Source organism: Dipodomys merriami, unplaced genomic scaffold (genome assembly GCF_024711535.1).
Source record: "Dipodomys merriami isolate MVZ:Mamm:240054 unplaced genomic scaffold, mDipMer1.0.p SCAF_8, whole genome shotgun sequence".
Classification (NCBI taxonomy): Eukaryota; Metazoa; Chordata; class Mammalia; order Rodentia; family Heteromyidae; genus Dipodomys; species Dipodomys merriami.
This window is the reverse complement of record NW_027206401.1, coordinates 33448442-33469924: the sequence shown is the minus strand read 5'-3', so window position 1 is coordinate 33469924 and position 21483 is coordinate 33448442. Positions and strand designations below refer to the sequence as shown.

General features: G+C 37.1%; 1 protein-coding gene across 2 annotated transcripts in view; it reads left to right on the top strand.

Moving 5' to 3' along the window:
• The window catches only part of Sobp (sine oculis binding protein homolog), a 176956-nt gene that overhangs the window by 16783 nt on the left and 138690 nt on the right, over nt 1-21483 (top strand). For both annotated transcript variants that reach the window (XM_070010953.1, XM_070010952.1), the window contains exons 2-3: nt 1480-1618; nt 3499-3684. In XM_070010953.1, coding sequence (XP_069867054.1) covers nt 1480-1618; nt 3499-3684 — 325 coding nt within the window. The remainder of the gene's footprint in view (nt 1-1479; nt 1619-3498; nt 3685-21483) is intronic.

Below are 21483 nucleotides of genomic sequence, written 5' to 3'. Positions count from 1 at the left end.
TAGAGCAGCATTTAGCCCAGTCCTCCTTAGTGGTATTCCTGAAGTCACTGAGCTTATTTTTCCTATTAATCATATCATCTGTGAGCATTCATGAATGCCTATTTAATGCGGACATGACCAGTCATCAGAGAGAATACATGCCTCACTAAAGCATGATATAGCTGACTTGGCCTTGTAGATGGTAACACTGAATCAATCTATCTGGATTTTTAAAAAGTTTGCTAGTATACTATACCAACACAGATTGACCCAGTTGTTTCTTAGATCTTACACAGGCAGTAAAGCAAAAATAAAACAAAACCTAAATAAACAAATAAATAAATAGCATCCTGTGGGTGGTTTAAAATGCCAGGTTTCTTTTGTGGAGCCAGTAGTGCAATATCATTTATTGATTTATTGATTTATTGATTTGCAATCCTTGCTGAAATTTAAAGTCATGAAATTCAAGAAAACATGGGACTCAACACATTGAGTCTGTGCACACTTTGGCCTATAGACTTTCTGCTTTGTTTCAGGTATATAGATTATACATCCCAGTGTACTTCAGAAATAACATGTTCTAAGAAGAAGAATAAAAGGTTCTCTGAGCCACAGAGATGGTTAGAATATATAGTTTTCCTAGTTCAAGCTAGGAGGTTCATGGCACCCTGCTGGACAAGTTAAGGCACACTGGAGCATAACTGTGATGAGATCAGTAATACACACAGGACTATATTTTGCTCCCAGATAAGTTAATAAAAATGGTCCCTGGGTATAAGGTATCCAATCTGTTCAACTATACCTATCCCTTTAAAACTTTGATATCTATAATAACAGTAATAATATCCCACATTTATAGTTCATAAAGTGATTTCATGCATTATCCAAAATTTGGACTGGCTCGGAATGTTAAAAGACAATCATAGTGACCTTGTAAAATTAATAAAGCATTTAAACATTAATTAAGAATATTTTTACAAAGGGAAAAATTGGAAGGGGAAACTTGTAACCTATTCAGCTTTCTATATGGGGTAGTGGTTGTCAAGTGATGAATTATTTTTCTTTGTTGAAATTTTGCTTTGTCAGAGATGAGAAGTCATGTTAATAAATAACACCTGAATCAGATAATAAGTCTAATCTGAAATACAAAATAATTGTTTACATTTTCAAAATTTTTTCTTAGCTATTTTTATGCTTTTCCTTTCAGTATTTTTGTTAGCGTGGGAAACAGGTTTTGCAGAAGAATATGCTAAAATAAGACTTTTTATTTGCAAGGAAAACTGGCAAATATCTTGTACTTATTATCTTTAAATTGTAAATCTCTGAAGACTTGTGATAATTGGACGAGTCATTCTGTGATTTAAATGCGTTGAATTTTGAACATGATTTGTAAAATGAGCACTCCTCTAGGGAAAGCGGGACAGGGATAGCACTAAATGGAATTCTTTTAAAATAATTATTGATTATAGAAGTAAGTTGTAGTTTATGCTTCTCTTTCAGAATTTTGCAGAAAATACCATGAATGAACTCCTTGGCTGGTATGGCTATGATAAGGTTGAATTAAAAGATGGTGAAGATATAGAATTCAGGAGCTATCCTACAGATGGGGAGAGCCGGCAGCACATTTCTGTTCTCAAAGGTAATGACATTCAATGTCCCTTTGTTAGTGCAAAGTAGGATTAACTATCTCAGCCTTCCAGAATTGATTTACTTTTGGACTCATTTTGTTGACTATGCCTGTGAGTTTGTTTGTTTGTTTGTTTTGTTGGTTGTGGGGTCTGAACTATGGGCCTGGGTGCTGTCCCTCAGCTCTTCAGCTCAAGGCTAGTGCTCTAGTACTTGAGCCACAGCTCCACTTCTGGCTTTTTCTGCTTATGTGGTGCTAAGGAATTGAACCCAGGGCCTCATGTATGCAAGCCAAACACTCTACCACTGAGCCACCTTCCCAGCCTCTGTGGTTGGTTTAAATGTATATTCTACACAATATAAGAGGACAACATAAACAAAAATATACATAACTTCATCTCCTTCCAACAGTGAAAAAACTAAACGGAGGCTTAGAACCTTAAATATGGTGATCTGCCCATAAGTTTATAAAAAGAGACAAATACTGCTGACCCCCAGTTTCCTTTGTCTTTTTTGCATATGATCAACTGCTGGGAGCTGGGATTTTCTGTTAGGTGCCAATGGTAGGTGTGCATTTTCAGAAAGAGTCACTGTTGTTTGGGTGACCCTTCTCCCTTGATTTAGGGTAAGAATTCCAAAGCCCTATTTACATTTAGTACTTGAAGTTTTCACTCTTTCCCTACCACCAAACCCTTCAGTAGGGTAAGAGGAGAAAGAGAGTAGTAGATTAGACCTTGTACTTTCCTATAAGAGTATTTATGAAAGCCCAGCTAAAGAGTGGTACATAAAGAGGAATGACAGAATAGAATTTATACTGATTCTACTAGTAGACAGCATTCTCTGATATCTAATGCAAAAGCTTGTATGACTACTGAATTAATGAACCTAAATTTGAAATGAACATTTGTTTGGAAGCGAAAAGAGAAGGAACATGTGAAAAAGCAGTTCATTTGAGGAATTTTAATAAAATGTGGGTAAAACTAATTGTGCATCATCATTGGCAATTTGTTCAGTATTTATATTACATCCAAATTTATTGGCACAATACCTGCTCAAGCATTTTGTTTCCAGACTTTAAGATAGCACTTTCCCCCCCTTATATATGCAGCAAAATGTAAATGAGCTGTCCTGCAGGCATGTGGAACTGGATGTACATGACAGATTTTATGTTAAGTTTGCTATGACATTGAACACATCATGCTAGGAAAATAGTATAATCAATCTCACTGTAACTAAAAATGCAAGTCACGAGTGTATATTCTATAAACTAATAACATAGGTAATTATCTTTGGCTCTGGGGAACATGGAAAGAATGACTGCTATGTTTTTTGTGGTTGAGGCTTTTTTTTTTGGGCGATCATTTGCTTATAAGGATACTATGCACAAAGGTTTCTTTATTTTCATTTTCAATAATTTTTAGTGGGCTTTATCAATACCTAGTGAATGGCAGTTTTCTTCTAGGTCATCATCTTTGCTTATATTATAGTCTGAGTTTGTAATACAGTGGGAGTTACAATGCCGGGGTGCATTCTTCAGACTTTTCTCCTGGAAGCTAGGAAGTGATTTTTACTGTATATTACTTATACATGGAAAAGGTTAATTGCCTTTTAATTTTTTTTATGGAAATATAGTGTTAAAATTCCTCACCATGATTCAGCTTGGATATTAGCTATCATAGTGGAGCAAATTATAAAGGAATTCATTGGAAAGTGTTGACAACAAGACCAGAAAGTTCCAGAACTGACTATGGAGTTCTGGTAAGATGTTTAAAGGTTTACAAGGATTTTTTTTTCCAGTAGACAATCATTTCACTCAAGGAAATGAGGAAAAATCTTCAGTCTGATAAGTAAGCTATTTTGTCATATGTCATATAATTTTGTTTTCTCTTACAGAAAATTCTTTGCCAAAACCAAAATTACCTGAGGACAGTGTTATTTCACCATACAATATAAGCACAAGCTATTCAGGGCTTGCCACTGGAAATGGACTCAGTGACTCACCCGCAGGGTCAAAGGATCATGGCAATGTGCCTATTATTGTACCTTTAATTCCGCCACCTTTCATAAAGCCACCAGCAGGTAAGCACCACTGGGGTTCCCATTGATGATGATTCCTAGACAGCTATTTTAACTGTCTTATTAATAACTATTACAACTTAGATAAAGAATGTTTTAAGAATTCTGTAGATAAGAGATATCATGGTAGATATTATTTAAAATATTACTGTTATTGTTGGGAAAATTCTCTCTCTGTTAATACTTAGGCTTTCAAATAACTGTAAACCTTTTCTATTACCAGCTTGCAAAAATTATTTCCTTCTCTGAAGTCATTCTTCTTCTTTCTGAAAACAAGGAAATATTTCTGTTGTTTTTTTTAAAAAAACAAGTATATATGATGGCTGGTTAGCAAGAGAAGAAGGTAACTGTGGTTGAGCTGGGTGGTACATATGGAGGGCATGGTCTCCTGGGGTTTCTGAGAAAAGGAGTAATTTTGTACAAGGACATGTGGCATGCATGTTCCTCAACATGTTTTTCTTTAAATCCATTCAAGAAACAATTTACATTATGCATCATCTCCACAGAGTTCTTTCTAATTCCTGGAAAGCTGTCCTTGAGAACTTAAAAAAGATGGAGATCTGAATTCCAATTGCATGAAAATGTAATCAGTTCTTTTATATTTCCAGAAAATTAGATGGCACTGTGTTAGATCTAGATGGCAATAGGTTCTGAGCATATAATATTGTAAGCTAGGTTATGGTACATTTCACACAGAGGGAAAAGTTAACATTGTTGTCTCTGCATGCTGTAAAATGTTGGAATTGTAAAAGGATGCTTAATTGTGATTACAATAATAATACTTATTTTAGCATATTAAAGCAAATGCTTACTTATAAGGAAAGATAGGTATTTGATTATGTTTCTATCAACAGTGAAGACCTATACAGAAAAAGTTCCTGGTTTGTATTATATGTGTGTGTGTGTGTGTGTGTGTATGGATGTTATAATATAGATATGCTTACATTGTATTCTAAGTCTGATACTTTCCTTCATACTTGTAGCCACATTTTCTTCTTGTCCTACTACATTTAAAAAATAAAAATTTCCTTTCACACTAAAGGTTTTACATGTATTAAAGTCACTTATAATTGTATTTTTCTACTAAATACTAAAGTAATTGGTGTATCATATAAAGTTTGCCTTATTAGTGCCTCTATTATTTATTTTGTGATACAGAGAGGCCCAAATTTATCTCTAAAAGAGCAAAGATATCTTTTGCATAGGTCAACTTGGGCAAAAATGTAGCTGAGTTTGTAAATGTAGAATTTATGTTTAACTGTGTGTTCTGGGGCTTAGGTAAAGAGTGATGATGAGCAGGAATTTAAGGTAGTATGACCAAGTAGTAGACCAGAAAGACTGGGTGTCAATCCAGGTTTTGTCACATACCAGTTCTGAACATCAATGCTCCTCATTTGTTTTCTGAAATGTAAAATGGGGGTCACAGACCTGCTTTATAGGGCTGTTGGAAGTGAGATGAGGAAATGTATGTAAAGCCCCTCACATAATACCTGCCATGTAGCAAGCACCATACTTCTTTTTCCTCTTTTCAGTCCTAATTCTGCCCTAGAGTTATCAGGTATATAATTTGTGCATAAAAAAGTGTGCATCCAAATGCAAATTCATCTCTAAGATTTATTTGAGCAAAGCAAACAGCTTTAGAAATTAGCATAGCTGAAGCTAACGTGAGTTTGGCATGCCAAAAAACCTGCCCTGGTGTTTCCTGCTGAGCCAGCCACATAGAATTCAAGCACACAGCTCCTATTTAACTCTAATTCCACATCAGATCAGGAAATAAATAGGCAAAAGGATAGAGGCCAAAAATCGAGCTTTGGAAGTCTTAACTGTAGGAACCCAGAGGAATTAGAAGCCAGAGTAACCGAATACCAGTGGTTTTATGCTGTCTTCTGTGGAACTCCAAGGCACTCATCTGTGGAAAACAAAATGTAGGAAAGGACGTCTTTAATTTTCTGTATCTGCTCAAAACTTTGACTCTTTCTACCATGAGGTTTCATATGACAAGACAAAGACAGAAAAGTTTTCTGCTTTCTAGGCACTTTTAACAGAGAGATAAATTCTGGTTTAGTCATGCATCTAGGACAGAGGGCAGATAGTACTTGGGGCTTTGCAGGCCATACGATCGCTAATGAAGCTACAGAACTCTGTTGCTGTAGTATGATGGCAACCATACATAGTGCATAAACCAATGGGTGTGACTGTCTTACAATCAAACCTTACTCACACAAAAGGCAGCTGCAGGGTTTTACCCACAGCTTTCTGATGCTTGTGCTAGGATAAGGTTATCTGAGTCTTATGGTAAAAGGAAGGTGACTAGAGCTTCAAAGTCAGGCATTTGACTTAGTAAGGTGTCCTGTGATGCCCCAAGAAGAAGCTAAGAAAAAAATAAGGGCAAAGTAAGAGTGCTTTGGTACAGCAATATTGGTTGAATGATTGACTGAAGTTAAATTCTTATTCTACACATTAGTTAAATGATTTACTGAGGAAATGTTACTGTTTTGTTTGCTTTATTGTTCATTGAGAAAATACAAGTGTTTTGTCTGGAGTGATGCCAAATTGTCTGACCTTGACCACAGCTTCCTTGACAGTAAAGTGAGGATTCCGTTGCTCTTACTCTTTGTGGATAAGTCATTATCAAAAGTTTTCATTAATTAATCATTTTAACTGTTCCTTTGCTAAAACTTCAACAGTTGTTCTCAAGGCCAACGAATTGTACATTTCTTGTCAATTTTCCTGTCTTATATGGGGTAATGTGTGTTCTTTAAGGGAACTAATAAAGGGCACAGTGGCCAGAAGTTAATGTTCTGCTAATCAGCTCCTAGATAATTTACAACTATATCTTTGTTAATGTCTTCCTCTCAGGAAAGGAAAGATGAGGATTATGTGTATGCTTTGCATTCTTATGTTAAAGCCCAAATTATTCCTGTTGTACTGCAAGCTATGTGAACATGCTAGTAATAATTCCTTATGTTTGTGTGACATTCTTTATAGTTTTTGAAACTCATTGCATTCTTTACTTCAGTCTTGGGAAATTATCATTAATGAACTGAAATTCAAGAACTAAAGTTCTTAAGGTCATACAGCTTCTAAGTACTTGAGTTAGGACTACTACTAAAGTCTTCTGACTCCAAATCCAATATTCTTTTGATATAAAGTTGCCTTTTTAGCATACTCCTACAAAACTTTCCTAGACTATCAGAATAATAATGCTTATTAACATACTACTTCCAGGTTCCCTGGTGACAAGGAGGTATAGTTTCTTCCTGAAAAAGCTTTTTTTGTTGTTTTGTTTGTTTTTTGTTTTGGTGCCAATTCTGGGGCTTGAACTCTGAGTCTAGGCACTGTCCCTGAGCCTCTTTGTGCTGTAGTCTTTGTGCTCTAGTATTTGAGCCGCAGCACCACCTTCAGCTTTTTCTGAGTAGTTTATTGGAGATGAGTCTCATGGACTTTCCTGCTAGGGCTGGCCTCAAACCGTGATCCTCAGACCTCAGCCTCCCAAGTAGTAGGATTATAAGCATGAATCACTGGCACCCAGCCTAAAAAATATTTTTGAAAGACCACATCATTACGAGATTTGATGAGTCCTTTGCTAACTTTATGAACCTGTTAGTCTGATGGTGGTAAAATCCTAGCTTGGTTTTTAAGTCCTTATCGTCATTTGACAACAGCTTTTTTTGTAGAGTACAAACATTCCATCTGGTCAGGCACTGGTGCTACATGTGCTCATAGCAGGCTCACCACTGGATCCCATTCATGGCTTGGCTGCTGGTGGGCCCAGTGGAATACTTGTGACTGGGAACACAGTGATAACACATTTGCTTCTTTTGCACAGCTGCATACAGAAGTGTGGGTGTAGCTGGGCCTAGGGAACTGCTTTTTTGGTCTTACTACCCATTTTTACTGGAGAAGGGAAGTTCCCTGTGTTTTGATGCTTACCACAGAACTGACCCAGCTTTGGCCTTGTATGTTTGTGTTCATCTTCCTAGACTAAGCTGCCCTTCCCTCCCCTCTGTCCCCCTAGATGGCCTCTTGAGCCTTGGTGTACCATCTGTGACATCATAGGTATTACTATGGTAATAGACTTGTTATGAACACAGGATAATAGCCCTGACTTTGCTTTGCTTTCCCCCCACATTTGGTGAAGGGAATTACCCTGATCTTTAAATAATAACCACAGGCTTTTCTGCAGACTGGAGGCAGTGATTAGAATAAGCAGCAGAGAAGCCATTTAAAAACTGTTACAAGAATATTAGAAAATAATAAAAGCATTGACCAACTCTGGTGCAAATATACCTTTACTCTTTTAGTTCAAAATATGAAAATTTTCTCTAATTTTCAAAAACTGAAGTAGAAAAAAATATTAGGAAGAATTTTGAGTGTTCAATATTGTCACCTTTCTGTAATTCCTTTCATACTAGAGTTTGTGTGTGGGTGTGGGTGTGGCTGTGCGTGTACGCAAGCTTGTCCTGGGCATTGAACTTAAGGCTACTCTACCACTTTAAGTCACAGCACCATTTCTGGCTTTTTGGTAGTTAATTGGAGATAAGAGTCCTAAGGGCTTGGATCCACCACCCTCAGATCTCAGCCTCCTGAATAGTTAGGATTATAGACATGAGCCACCAGAAACTGGCTATATTAGAGATTTTTTAATATAAGTTTGGCCCTTTAGCACTTTGGAGAGCATTGTGTCTAGAAAGGGTATCAGATAACATATAGTATGATCATGCTATATACTAAGTCTCCACTAAAACACTTGTGCCTGCCTGCTCTCTTGAGGTTTGATGATGGAAGCAAAGCATTTGAAGTAGATTTCTGAATAAAGGCATTTTTACCAAGACCTTGTAATGATATTTAGCACCTTATAAGTGTCATATTAGCACTTGGCTCCACTCGCAGGATGTTAGTCTTCTGCAGTGGTTGGGAAGGTTTGGCATTCCCTACCTTGCTGACCTCTAGCCAAAGGAATCAGGATAGGAGCTTATGGCCCAGTTACAGACAACAGTAGGAAAATTTTCTCCCAATCTCAGGCTTGTTCTGTAACATTTTACTCCCAACAATTAAAAAAAATCCAGTGAAACTATTGGTGCAATTATTTTTGTTCACAAAGGAAGGCTGAAGCAAAAATTTGTAGTTAAAGCTTCACTACTGCAGGAAACCTTGTGTATTTAAGAAACCATGTTGTAGATAGAAGTCTTCTGACAGGTTTCCCCAGAGTCTTACAGCTTGCCTGTTCTGAGTCCAGAATCCCTGTAAATTCCTGAATACTTTAAAATGAAATGAAATGTGTAAAAAAAGGAAGAAATGTACTTCTCTTGATGCATTTATATGGCAGTTTTGAATAAAATGCCTTTTACCACAAATGAAATTCTTATTCCTCACCATGTTCCCAAGGGTAGGGTAAGATATGGGGCTATCCACATGGTGCACATGGATTGTGTGGAGGAGGAAGATGAGAGCAATCTCCTTAGACCAGTTTGATTTCCTGTGTGCAGAAATATTTTGCCTTTCTTTGAAAACAATGACCATTTCCTGTCCTCCAGAATGGTTTGCACTCAGCTTTCCCAATTTGTGTTCAGGCATAGTCATGGAAATATGATCTATTTTTTCAGGCAAATCTTGAAATTCCTTAGGGGTTATAAGAACTGGGCTCCAAGGAACAATTAGCTTAACTGAGAATATGGAAACATCCACATGATATGCTAAGCCCTATGTATATAGAGGACTAACCCGCAGTTAATAAGCATGTTACATTTTGGCTCTTATAATTCTTACATGGAGTTGTTACTTGCAAGGAACTGGGAATCTGAATGTGGTTTGCATTATGGTCATTATTTATTTTATCTGTTATTCAATATTCTTGGAGCTTGCATATGAATGATGTATTCCAAACAGCCATTGAAAAAACAAGACTTAATCAAAATTACTTTGGCACTTATTTATTTGTCCAACTCAGAATATGATTATTAAATAAAATTACCTAGAGTTAATAGGATTTGGATGACTTCTATTTATGCACCAGATACATTTCTCAAAAAAAAAAAAGAGAAAAGAAAAGAGGCTCAGTGAACTCTTAGTTTTCCAAATCACTTAGGATAGCGATAGGAGGAATTATGATGAATGGCAGGAAAAGGAGTAGATAATAACATGAAACAATCTCATCTTACTTAATACTTGAATAATTATTATGGGCCAGGCATTGTGCTCATAGGCTATATCATTTAATTTTCACAACAACTCTTTGAGGATGCTGTTATTAACCCTATTTTACTATGGGGGAAACTGAAAAAGAGAAAGTAAGCAGTTGGCTGAGGGCATATAAATGATAAGTAGCAGAACTGATATTGGATCCATTGTGTTTGACATATTCACAACCTATAGATTATCCAAAACACATCAGTCTTTCAGTCCATTAGTTATTTACTGAATGTTTTTATGCTGTAGTAATAATATGATTGTATATCATCTCTGACTACAAGAACTTTAAATGTAGTTGCCATAAAATCAGGATCATTCAAGTATGACTTTGGACTGCGTAACTTTATCTGCATTTGGAGTGTGAAAGATAGGAGTAAAAAGGCTATTGAAGAAGAGTAGCAGAAAGTCCCTAGACAGATAATCAAGAACTGTACAACTGAGGCACTATACAGGCCTAACTACTCAAGAAGGTAAGATCTGAGGGCCATAGTTGGAAACTAGCTTAGGCAGAATATCTCCGAGACTCTTATCTCTAATTAACTAGCAAAAATACTAAACTGGAGTCATGGCTCAAGTGGTAGAGCATTAGCTATGAACAAGCAAACCAAGGAACAGTGCAAGATCCTGAGTTCAAATCCCTGAATGGGGGAGGGGGAATCTTTTGACTTTCATTGTGACAAAAAAAAAGACACTAAATGGAATCTAAAAATTTTGGCTGCTATGATATAGGATGTCCTACTTCATCTTTCCTTATATAATCAAAGGTTCTGTAAGATAAATTTGAGCATGTTTGATTTTTCTTAATTCTAAAAGGAAGGCATAATTTGAATAATGTGATGGAAAGACTGATAGAGCATTAACCAAGAATTACTAACCTAGGCTGCTAAGGACACTATTCTGCTTGTTGCCTGTATAATCTGGGATTAGAATCTTCCATCCTGTCTACATAGTGATGTAGTTCATTTTGGCAATCTATAGTTTATATTAATGAAATCCTGATTTTGTGACTTGTAAGTTACCTGATTTTATTATTTGGAAGGGTATATTATAGTATGCTTTAATATGAACTTGTTAATTGATTGAATAATTTAAAGCAAATTTACCTATGTGTGCAATTACAGCTGTAAAAATCCTGGTAGAAGATTTCTGTCACTTAGAATAACTTCTTTTTTTCTTTGTTGGTCATGGGTCTTGAACTTGGGGCTGGGGCACTGTCCATGAGCATTTTTGCTACTTTGAACCACAGCACCACTTCTAATTTCCTAATGGTTAATTGGAGATAAGAGTCTCATAGACTTTCCTGCCTGGGCTGGCTTTGAACCTTGATCCTCAGATCTCAGCCTCCTGAGTAGGTAGGATCACAGGTGTGAACCATCAGCACCCAGATAATTATTGTTAATTTTTTCTCTGAACAAGTGAGTGACTTGAAATGATGGATCTAACTTTTTAAAAAGATAAAATGAAAAATTTATATTTCTAAATAACATGTGAATAAATAAAAAATACTACTTCAGATCTAATCATTTTTATTTACCCATAACTAATGATGACTGGAAGTAATTCTTAGAATTTCTGCCAGAGAAAAAAAATGTTATTTTTAATCCAGCCTACCAAACCAGGTACTAAAAGAAATAGAAATAGAAAACATAAGTAGTTGGTCCTACATCAACTAAAAACATAGCAAAACAGGAAAACAATTAAATAAAACTTAGAAAAACTATTGTAGAAAATAGAAAAAGAAGAAACATTTCTGCTCGTTTTATGATCCAGTCATAATATTGATTACAATACATGCCAAGGGCATTGTAAGTAAAGAAAATGATAATTTAATTGGGTTACATTAAATTGAAAATTGTTCATCATGAATGCTGATGTAAAAACTCCTAAGTAAAACTATAATAAACCCAGGCTAGTTAAAATGGTAATAAAGCATAACTAATTTGGATTTTTTCTAGGAATGCAAGGTTGGTTTAGTTTATATTTCAAATATCTGTCATTATAATTTGTCATATTAACAGAACGATGTTAAAAAACCCTATAAATCTTCTTAATAGATGCAGAAAAATAATTTGACAGCATTTACTGTAATAGATGATTAAAAACTGTTGGTAAAATAAGAATAAACTAGAACATCCTTAATTTGACAAGAGATATCTACCAAAAAGCTCCAGCAGATATACTTCATGAGGAAAAATGGAAAGCTTTCCCCTTGAAATCAAGTATGAGATAAAGGTAACCACTTCTTCCACTTGTATTCAGTTTTGTACTGGATTCCACAGTAAATGCAGTAAGGCAATATAAAGCTAGAAGAAAGATTTTAAAAGTAAGGACATCATTATTTGTATAACTCCCATAACCTGAATCTATAAGTAAACTATTACAATTGATGAGCGTTTATTTAGGTCTTTAAACACAAGCCATACCCTCAGATCAATTATACTTTTATATACAAGCTACAAACAATTAAAAATACAAAATACTATTTAAAATAGTGTCAAATACCGAGGAAAAAAATCTAACAGAATATTTTGCAGACTAGAGACTGAATATTTAAGAGGCAGATTCTTTCTAAATTGATCTAAATGTTTAATTCTGAAAAAAATCACTCAACAATACACAGATATTCTATGGCGAGAGTCCAGAAGCAAATATAAACAGTTTATTGATATTACAAAGATATTAAACAACTAAAATTTATTTTCTTGTAGTTCTGGAGATTAGAAGTCCAAGACTAAAGTCTTAGCAGAACTTGTGTGCGGTGAGGGCTTTCTGTTTGGGTTGGAGATGATTGCCTTCTTGCTCTGTCTTCCTCTGTGTGTGTGTGAGTGTGTGTGAGTGTGTGTGTGAGTGTGTGTGTGTGTGTGTGAGAGAGAGAGAGAAAGAGAGAGAGAGAGAGAGAGAGAGAGAGAGAGAGAGAGAGAGAGAGAGAAAGAGAGAGAGAGAGAGAGAGAGAGAGAGATTCTTTCCTTTTTGGCTTTGGGCCTCATGCTTGCTAGGTAAGTACTCTACCACTTACCTCTTGAGCCAAGACCTAACCCTTTTGGCCTTAACTATTTTTCTGGATAGAGTTTGTCATTGTTGCTTGGGGTTAGCCTTGACCTTGATCCTTTATCCACATCACCATTGTAGCTGAGATTATAGGTATGTGCCACCATTCATGACTCTTATCTGTTGTCTGTTCTTGTAAGGGCCTCTGGTCCCAGTGTGAGAGCCCTACTCTCAGGACCTCATCAAATCATTATCTCTTAAAAATCCCCTTTCCAAATATCAGCACATTAGGGGCCAGGGCCACAACATCAGAAATTTAGGTGACACAAACATTTAGTATGTGACAGCAAACATGACACTGTAAGTAGTAATGATGACAGGGAAACATTTTCAATAAATGTGCTTATAGAAAAGAATATATATTGGTCCTGTACTTGACATTGTTCACAAAAGTCAATTCTAAATGTATGTGAGCTTCTAGATGAGAACCCAGGGGAATTGATTCATGATTGTGGGTAGGCCACTCTTTCTTAAACTGTGAATGAAAGCTCTCATCATAAAGACTCTATTAAAATGAAGCATTTCCATTAAAAGCTGTCTTTCAACCCAGGTATGGTGGTCCATGCTAAAGCAAGAGAACTAGGAGTTCAAGTTCAGCCTGGTTTATTTATTGAGACTTTATCTCAAATATTTCTTTGTCTGAAAGAATAGAAAGAACAATCACTGTGTGGGAGATGATGCTTGTAACACATATTATAGCAAAGGTCTCATTAAAAAAATATAAAATCAGCTGTGCATGGTGGCTCACGCCTGTAATCCTACCTACTAAGAAGGCTGAGATCTGAGGATCGCAGTTAAAAGCCAGCTGGGGAAGGAAAGTATGTGAGACTCTCTCCAGTTAACCATCAGAAAACCGGAAGTGACATTGTAGCTCAAGAGGTAGAACAGTAGCCTTGAGCTGAAGAGCTGAGGGACAGTACCCAGGCCCAGAGTTTAGGCCCCACAACCAACAAATATGAATATATATATGTATATATATGTATATATATATATATATATATATAATCTATTATAAATTTAAAAAAACCAAAACCACCAATAGGAAAATGAGCAAGAAAATCTAAACACTTCACACACACAAAATAATCTAAAGGGTCAATGAACAAGTTAAAAAGGTACAATTTCACTAATAATTAGGGCTATCAAATTTAAAATCAGAATGAGACAACAATTCACACATTAGAATTACTGAAATGGAAAGGTCTGACGCTCCAAGGGCTGAGAAGGACATAAAGCAAATAAGATTCTTATGCATTGCTGATAAAGTGCAAATCAATCTAATTACTCCTCAGAGTTAACTGGCAGTATCTATTAATGCTGGGCACTCATATACACTATCATAGGTTGATATGTACTCAAAGCAAACTGAGCATTTGCACAAGAATATTTGTAGTAGCTTATGTTTGTAATAGTGAAAAACTAGAAACAACTCAAACATTCACCAGCAATAGTTAATGTAACCTCCTATGGTCCCTCATGTGGCCTGAGGTGGGTGACTGTGAGTCTTGAAGGGGAATGTGAAGTTGTGTGTGTGTCATATATGCATAAGTTAAGTAGAAAGCTAGTCCCTTTTTCTCAAAAAGATTTTTTATCTCAAAAAATGTTAAGAATGCCTGAATTAGAGACCCATAGTTTATAATTTAAGCTACTAAGCCCCAGAATGTAATTTTGTCATTCTTATCCTTCTGAACTTGAGTAGAATCCCAGAATCTCATCATTTCCCATTAGTGTGGAATTACCATCTAGCTAAATACAATGAATTATGATGAATCATTAAGTTATAGCAACAAGGCTTGTATTTCCCATGGTGTTCTACTTGAGAGAGACCTTGATATGGTGCCAAGTGGAGAGAAACTGAGGGTGTGTGACAAAAGTAGAATGCAGATACTTCTACACCTGGGGTTCTTATTGGGTTAACTTTGCTCCCCCAGGAAACATTTGGTAGAGTTCATTTGTTTTTGTGCCACAAGTAGAAAAGGGAGTGTTACTGGTATCTAGTGGACAGAGTCCAGGGATTCTGATGCCCAGGACAGCCCACCACAAATTGTCTAGCCAGAATACCAGCAGTGCTATGCTTGAGAAATTGTGCTCTACAGTGATAACAGCACTGTGCATGAGATACCTTTGTGTACCCCTCCAAATCCTTGGCTCCATCTCCTACTCTAGGTTCTACCATAGTACTTTCACTGGTTTGGACATGTGCAGTCTGAAAACACCTTGCCACAGTTGTGTGGCTATGTCTTTAGTTTCCCTGCTGTAAAGCTTTTCTCACTTAGTAATATGGGCATCCCATGTGGACATTTGTTAAAACTGGATTGATAGAGGATGAGAGCTAATGATCAATTCATCCTTCTTTTGTTCCTGGGAAGACAGTTAAGACCTATATTCTATTGACTCCAAAGAATTGTAGGTGTGGTAGAATATTGGTCTCCCTTAGCAGTGGCCAACTCAGTAGCACATGCTTTTGCTGGTTCTTCCTCTTCTCCAGGTTCGCTCCCTTTGCCCTTCACTCTTACATGCTTATGTCTTTGTCTCAGATTCCGTTTTCTGGGACACTCAGGATAAAAATACCATAAGTATGGAAACTCACAGAAAAACACCAGTAGTTAATGGAAGAGAATTTTTTTAAAATAAGTTTTTTATTGTAAAAATACTGTACAGAGGGGTTACAGTTACATGAGCAAGGTAATGAGTACATTTCTTTCTTTCTTTTTTTTTTCTTTCTTTCTTTTTTTTGGGTCTGAACTCTGGGCCTGGGTGCTGTCCATCAGCTCTTCAGCTCAAGGCTAGCACTCTACCACTTGAGCCACAGCGCCACTTTCAGCTTTTTTCTTTTTGCTTATGTGGTGCTGAGGAATCGAACCCAGGGCCTCATGCATGCAAGGCAAGCACTCTACCACTGAGCCACCTTCCCAGCCCCAATGAGTACATTATTTATCAAGCATTGTTGCCTTCTCCTTCTTTGTTTTTCCTCTACCATCCCTTTCCTCCCATTCCCCCCCCCGCCCCCGCCTAAATTGTAAAGTTCGTTTTTTCAACATAGCGTTTTGTACATCTCATTGTTGCAGTGGGTCAACCTGTATCCCTATTGAAACACTTTGTTTTTTCCCTTCCCTTCCCCAAATTATACCAACATCAAATACAGTGAAAACGGGTTATGCTGTTGGGGAGGGACATAGAAAGCAAAAAAATATCACATGGTACCTTATAAATATGTTAGAAACAATAGCAAGCAAGAAAAACCACTCGTGACCTTATCTTGGGGTTTATTTTGCTTAACATCATCTTATCTGGCCTTTTCTACTTGTTCCAGACATGTACTAGTTATTGAAAATAAGGAAAACCATGGGACCTATGTTTCTTTGGGCCTGGCTTACCTCACTTAATATAATTTTTTCCAGGTCTTTCCATTTCCTAACAAATGGGGCGATGTCATTCTTTCTGATGGAAGCATGGAATTCCAGTGTGTGTGTGTGTGTGTGTGTGTGTGTGTGTGTGTGTGTGTGTGTGTGTGTGTGTGTGTGTGTGTGTGTGTGTGTGTGTGTGTATCACATTCTCTTGATCCATTCATCTACTGAGGGGCATCTGGGTTGGTTCCATATCTTGGCTATGGTAAATAATGCTGCAATAAACTTAGTTGTGCTGGTAGCTTTAGTATGCTCTTGTTTGTGATCCTTTTTATTGCCTTTTCCATTCAAAGTTCAGAATTAATGTATAACAAAAGCAAATAAGAGCACTGGATTATTGGTGGTGCAAATATTGCTGTGCTCAAAAAGGACTAATTCCCAAATTGTCCAAGCATCCAAAGAATTTTCTATGTCCTTTGCCATGCAGAAGCTCTGCAATTTCATGCAATCCCATTTGTCCAACCTTTCTTTGATTTGTTGTGTTTCTGGGTCTCTATTAAGAAAATTTCGGCCTGTGCCAAGGATAGGGAAATGAACCCTACGATATGTATTTAAATGTTTTTTTTCTTTCATGCGATTGTTTCTAACATATTTATAAGATTATTTCTTTGTTGCTTTGTATGTCCCTCCCCATGGTATAACCCCTGCTTTCACTGTATTTGATGTTGTTATAATTTGTGGAGGGGAAAGGAAAAAACAAATCGTTTAAATAGGGATACAATGAGACATACAAGTCCTTATGTCGAAAGCGAACTTTACAACTTTGGTGTGGGGGAGGAGAGGAGGGCTAGGTGGGTGGGCAGAGGGAGGAAGGGATGGGAAGGGGAAACAAAGGAGGAGGCTACAATGCTTGATAAGAAATGTACTCATTACCTTGCCCATGTAATTGTAACCCCTCTGTACAGTATTTTCACAATTTAAAAAAAAAAGAATTTTCTAATAAGCCTCTTATAGTAAGGGTAAGGGCCAATTGTGGCCATACAGAAGGAGACAGATTAAGTGAGGGATTTAAGATAAAGAAGAAAGGAGGAGCCAATATGCTATTCTTATACTTCTTTAAATGGATTTTGTTATTTCAGAAATTCAGGATCCTAGAGTTTTATTTAGAAGGAACACACAAGCACATCTAGCGGAACACTCTTTTTTACAGATGATAAAATGATATATAGAGAGGCTAAATGATTTCAAATCCCTCAGTTGCATTAATTGTGGACCCAGGAGCAGAACTACTCACTTTAGAAGTGAAAATACCATGTTATCATGCATTCTAAATGACACGGTGACTCCTTAGAAAGTCTGAGGCTCTTCTTACCATTATCTGAACTTTTTTTGGGGGGGGGGTTATGATCTAGTTAGGATGATGCTTTTTGCATACCATGTTCAAGTCACCAAGGACTAAGATGCTAAAAGGAAGTAGGAGGAAATATCAGCTGTGCCTTCGTTTGCTTGTTAGAGGATGCTCGCATTTCTGGAAATTCTTGTTATTCTAGGGATATTCCGAATGCTGACTTTTCAAAGTTGCTGTTAAATTAAGCTGACTTAGTTTGTGGACTTGGCCAAGGAGAGTGGAAATAATAACCCTTTTCTGTTCTGGAGCCTTTCACTGGTACTTCCCTCCAAAACAACTTTGTTCTGAGTGATTACCAAAGATGGTGCCCCCAACTTTCTCCTTCTATCTCACCCTCATTATCCATCCACCCAAGATACACTTAGTAAGGTTGCTGACTATTCTCTTACTTAGGCTGAGACCTCAGGTCATGTTTTATCCTAGTGAGCAAGGTAAATGTGATTCCTTTCTATCTGCCTAACAGTCTGCTTGGCCTCAACCACATTAAACATATAAATAAGTAAATAAATTTAAGTATGAAAGTGTGCCGTGAGATTCCTTCAGTTTTGGAAACAGGGAAGGCCTCTCTGGGATAAAGTTTAAGGTATAATAAAAGGAATTAATTGCTCAAGAATTTAGGGGTGGTAGGTTAGGAAGCAGAACATGTAAAGACTCTTGAGTCAAGGAACCCCAGAGCATAGATAGGTTAAGAAGCTTATCTGAGGCCATACAATCCATGGAGATCATGGCAAGGAGTTTCACCTTCTTTTTGAGGGCAATGGATGTCAATACCAAAGGGTTTTGCATGGGCGGTAGTTTATGTGATTAAGTTTATGTTTGGGATTCCTTGGGTGCAGTGTGAAAGGAATAAACTGACAGAAGTATTTTTGGAGGCCATGGATAATATGGGCAAGAGGTTTTGGTGATTTTACTGGGATGGAGAGCAACAAACTCAGTGAATTATTGCTATTCCTAGAACACTGCGTGGCACAAAAACAGACTTGGTAACCACTGAGTGAATGAGTGAGTATATTATAAAAATATTTAAGAAGACCAATGATTATTCAGTATAAGGTTAAGAGGAAGGAAAGAGCCAGGTAGAATACCAGAATACCAGTAGATTACTGGGTAGAATATAAAAGCTTGGTACTTGAATGGAAAACAAGGTGAAGGGACCTGATTATGGAGAAGAGTGTGTATGTAGCTTTGGACATGAGCTGCTAAGATGTTTGGGAGGCAATTAGACATAGTAGCTCATGAGCTACTATGAGAATTTACTCTTGCTCAGTGTTCCAGCCAGTTCATCTTGGCTCTTTTAACAATGGTTTTCTTGCTCTAAGATTCTATACAAGGCAGCTTGACCCTTCAGTCCTAATATACTGCCATTTGTACTTCTTTGGAGATGGTGTACCTTGAAGCAGGACAGTGGCTCAGAATTGCTTTCCTAGCAGCAATGGACTTATTGTCATACTTTTTTTTTCTTAAAAAACTGGACTCTCTTGTTCATAATCATGACAGGTTCAGTAGTGAATAAAGCCATCATTACATCATCATTATCCCAGATCATTTAGATCAGATCCAAGGCTCAGGAATGGGGACAGATTTTTATTTAGCTTCTTGTCTGTGGCAGCCACCCAGTGAATATGACTTATTTAGTCTGTTAAGAGCAGTATTACAGGGGCTGGGAAGTTGGCTCAGTGGTAGAGCGCTTGCCTTGCATGCCTGAGGCCCTGGGTTCGATTCCTCAGCATCACATAAGCAAAAAGAAAAAAGCCGGAAGTGGCGCTGTGGCTCAAGTGGTAGGGCACTAGCCTTGAGCTAAAGAGCTGAGGGACAGTGCTCAGGCCCAGAGTTCAGGCCCCACAACCGACCAAAAAAAAAAAAAAAAGAGCAGTATTACATACATCCTTTTGCCTTCTTATTGATTTGTGCCATTTTTCTCCATTTTTACAGGCAACGGTTGCCTGGCTCGGTATTTGCTGCATATAGCATGATGGGACTTTGTGACCGTGGGTGTCTTTGGTGTCTTTGGTCACTCTGGTGTCAGTCATTATGCCCAGCACTGACCACATGGCTGTCTTTCTGCCAGTGCAGACAAAAAAGGATGTTTCTGGCAACTGAAGATTCAATTCTGGGCAAAAGAGGAGAAACCTTCTTGATAATTAATGACCCAAATGGAAATGTTTTTGCCTTAGTGTAAATGTAGGGCAGTAGAGCAGTGAGTCCCAGTGAGACTTCTTCAGAAGTTCAGTCTTAGGAAGTCCCTCTGAAAAGACATGCTCCTGGTCAAATATGTGAAATTTAGAACATCTTATCTCCTTCTTAAAAGGTCCTTAATTATTTATTGGTGGAACCAAAATGTCCTGCAAGAAAAAGCCTGTTGTTCAACTTTGTTTAGCCTGGTGTTTTCTCAACGTATTTAGCCATGGGGCTTAAAAAAATACAGACATTTAAGTACCTCATGTGCTTAGTGCTTTGTGGAATGTACTTTGGGAAATATTGCCTGTCGAATTTATTGTAAAGTTCAACCTTTCCCCTTTCTATTCAAGTTTGTTAGGGTGAATGCATAGAAAGACAGCTTCTCTAGAGCAAAGAAGAGAGAAGCAGAGACCTAGTGGTCGAGGAGACTTATAGAAGGAGCCCCACTCACTGGCTAGTCCATTCAATTATGTGGAGATTTTCAAATTCATTTTAGGAAGCCAGAGCCACTTATACTTAGTAGTGTCATGTTAAAGAATCCTAGTTTATGATATTCATAAATATGATATTCTTATGCTATTCATAAGAGAATTGCACATTGAGTATCCTTCAGAAATGCTTGAGACCAAAAATGTTTTAGAGTTTTTTCAGATTTGGTTATATTTGCATATAAATAATATGGTATCTTAAAAGTGAAGCCAGAGGGGCTGGGAAGGTGGCTCAGTGGTAGAGCGCTTGCCTTGCATGCATGAGGCCCTGGGTTCGATTCCTCAGCACCACATAAGCAAAAAGAAAAAAGCCAGAAGTGGCAACTGTGGCTCAAGTGGTAGAGCACTAGCCTTGAGCTGAAGAGCTGAGGGACAGTGCCCAGGCCCAGAGTTCAGGCCCCAGGACCGGACCCAAAAAAAAAAAAGTGAAACCAGAGTCTAGAATGAAATACATTTATATTTAACATATATTCATAAATGGAACGTAATTTTATACCACAGTTTTATTATACTTGTGTTTTAGTTGTGACCTCAGGGAATTTTGGATCATATTGTTTCTCAGAAAGTTTCAGATCTTAGACATTTTGGATTTGAGGCTTTCATATTAGGGATGTTTAACTTACATACTATTTTGTGAATTTATAGTTTATCCTTTTATTTCCCTTCTTTGTTTGGATTCTGGGATGGTGTCTAGATAGAAACTTCATTTTGTCTAAATTTGATTCCAGTGTCATTTTCTCCAAGAACTCACTGAACTTGTCTCTGATCTGTTTTGTCAAGAAAGACAGGAAGATAAATTCTAATTCAAATTATTTCTGGATCACCTTTATCCTCACATATTTATAATTGTCTTAGACTGTCTTGTTCATTTCTATTGTCATTCTGTAGGGTCAGGACCTTATCCCATTTGCTTTGAATCAATTATACTAATTAATTAGTTAACTTATCTATACATTTATTTATTCAGCATGGGTTGTCACTGAACACATAGGTTGAATGAGACCCAGATCCTATTCCTATGTTGCTTTTGGTGATTTCTAGACATAGGGCTAGATTTCAGTCATTTAGAATTCTGATCCATCCCTTTGGAGTGATGTGCCTCAACACATTTATAATCTTGTGTTGTCCTATTGAGGAATAT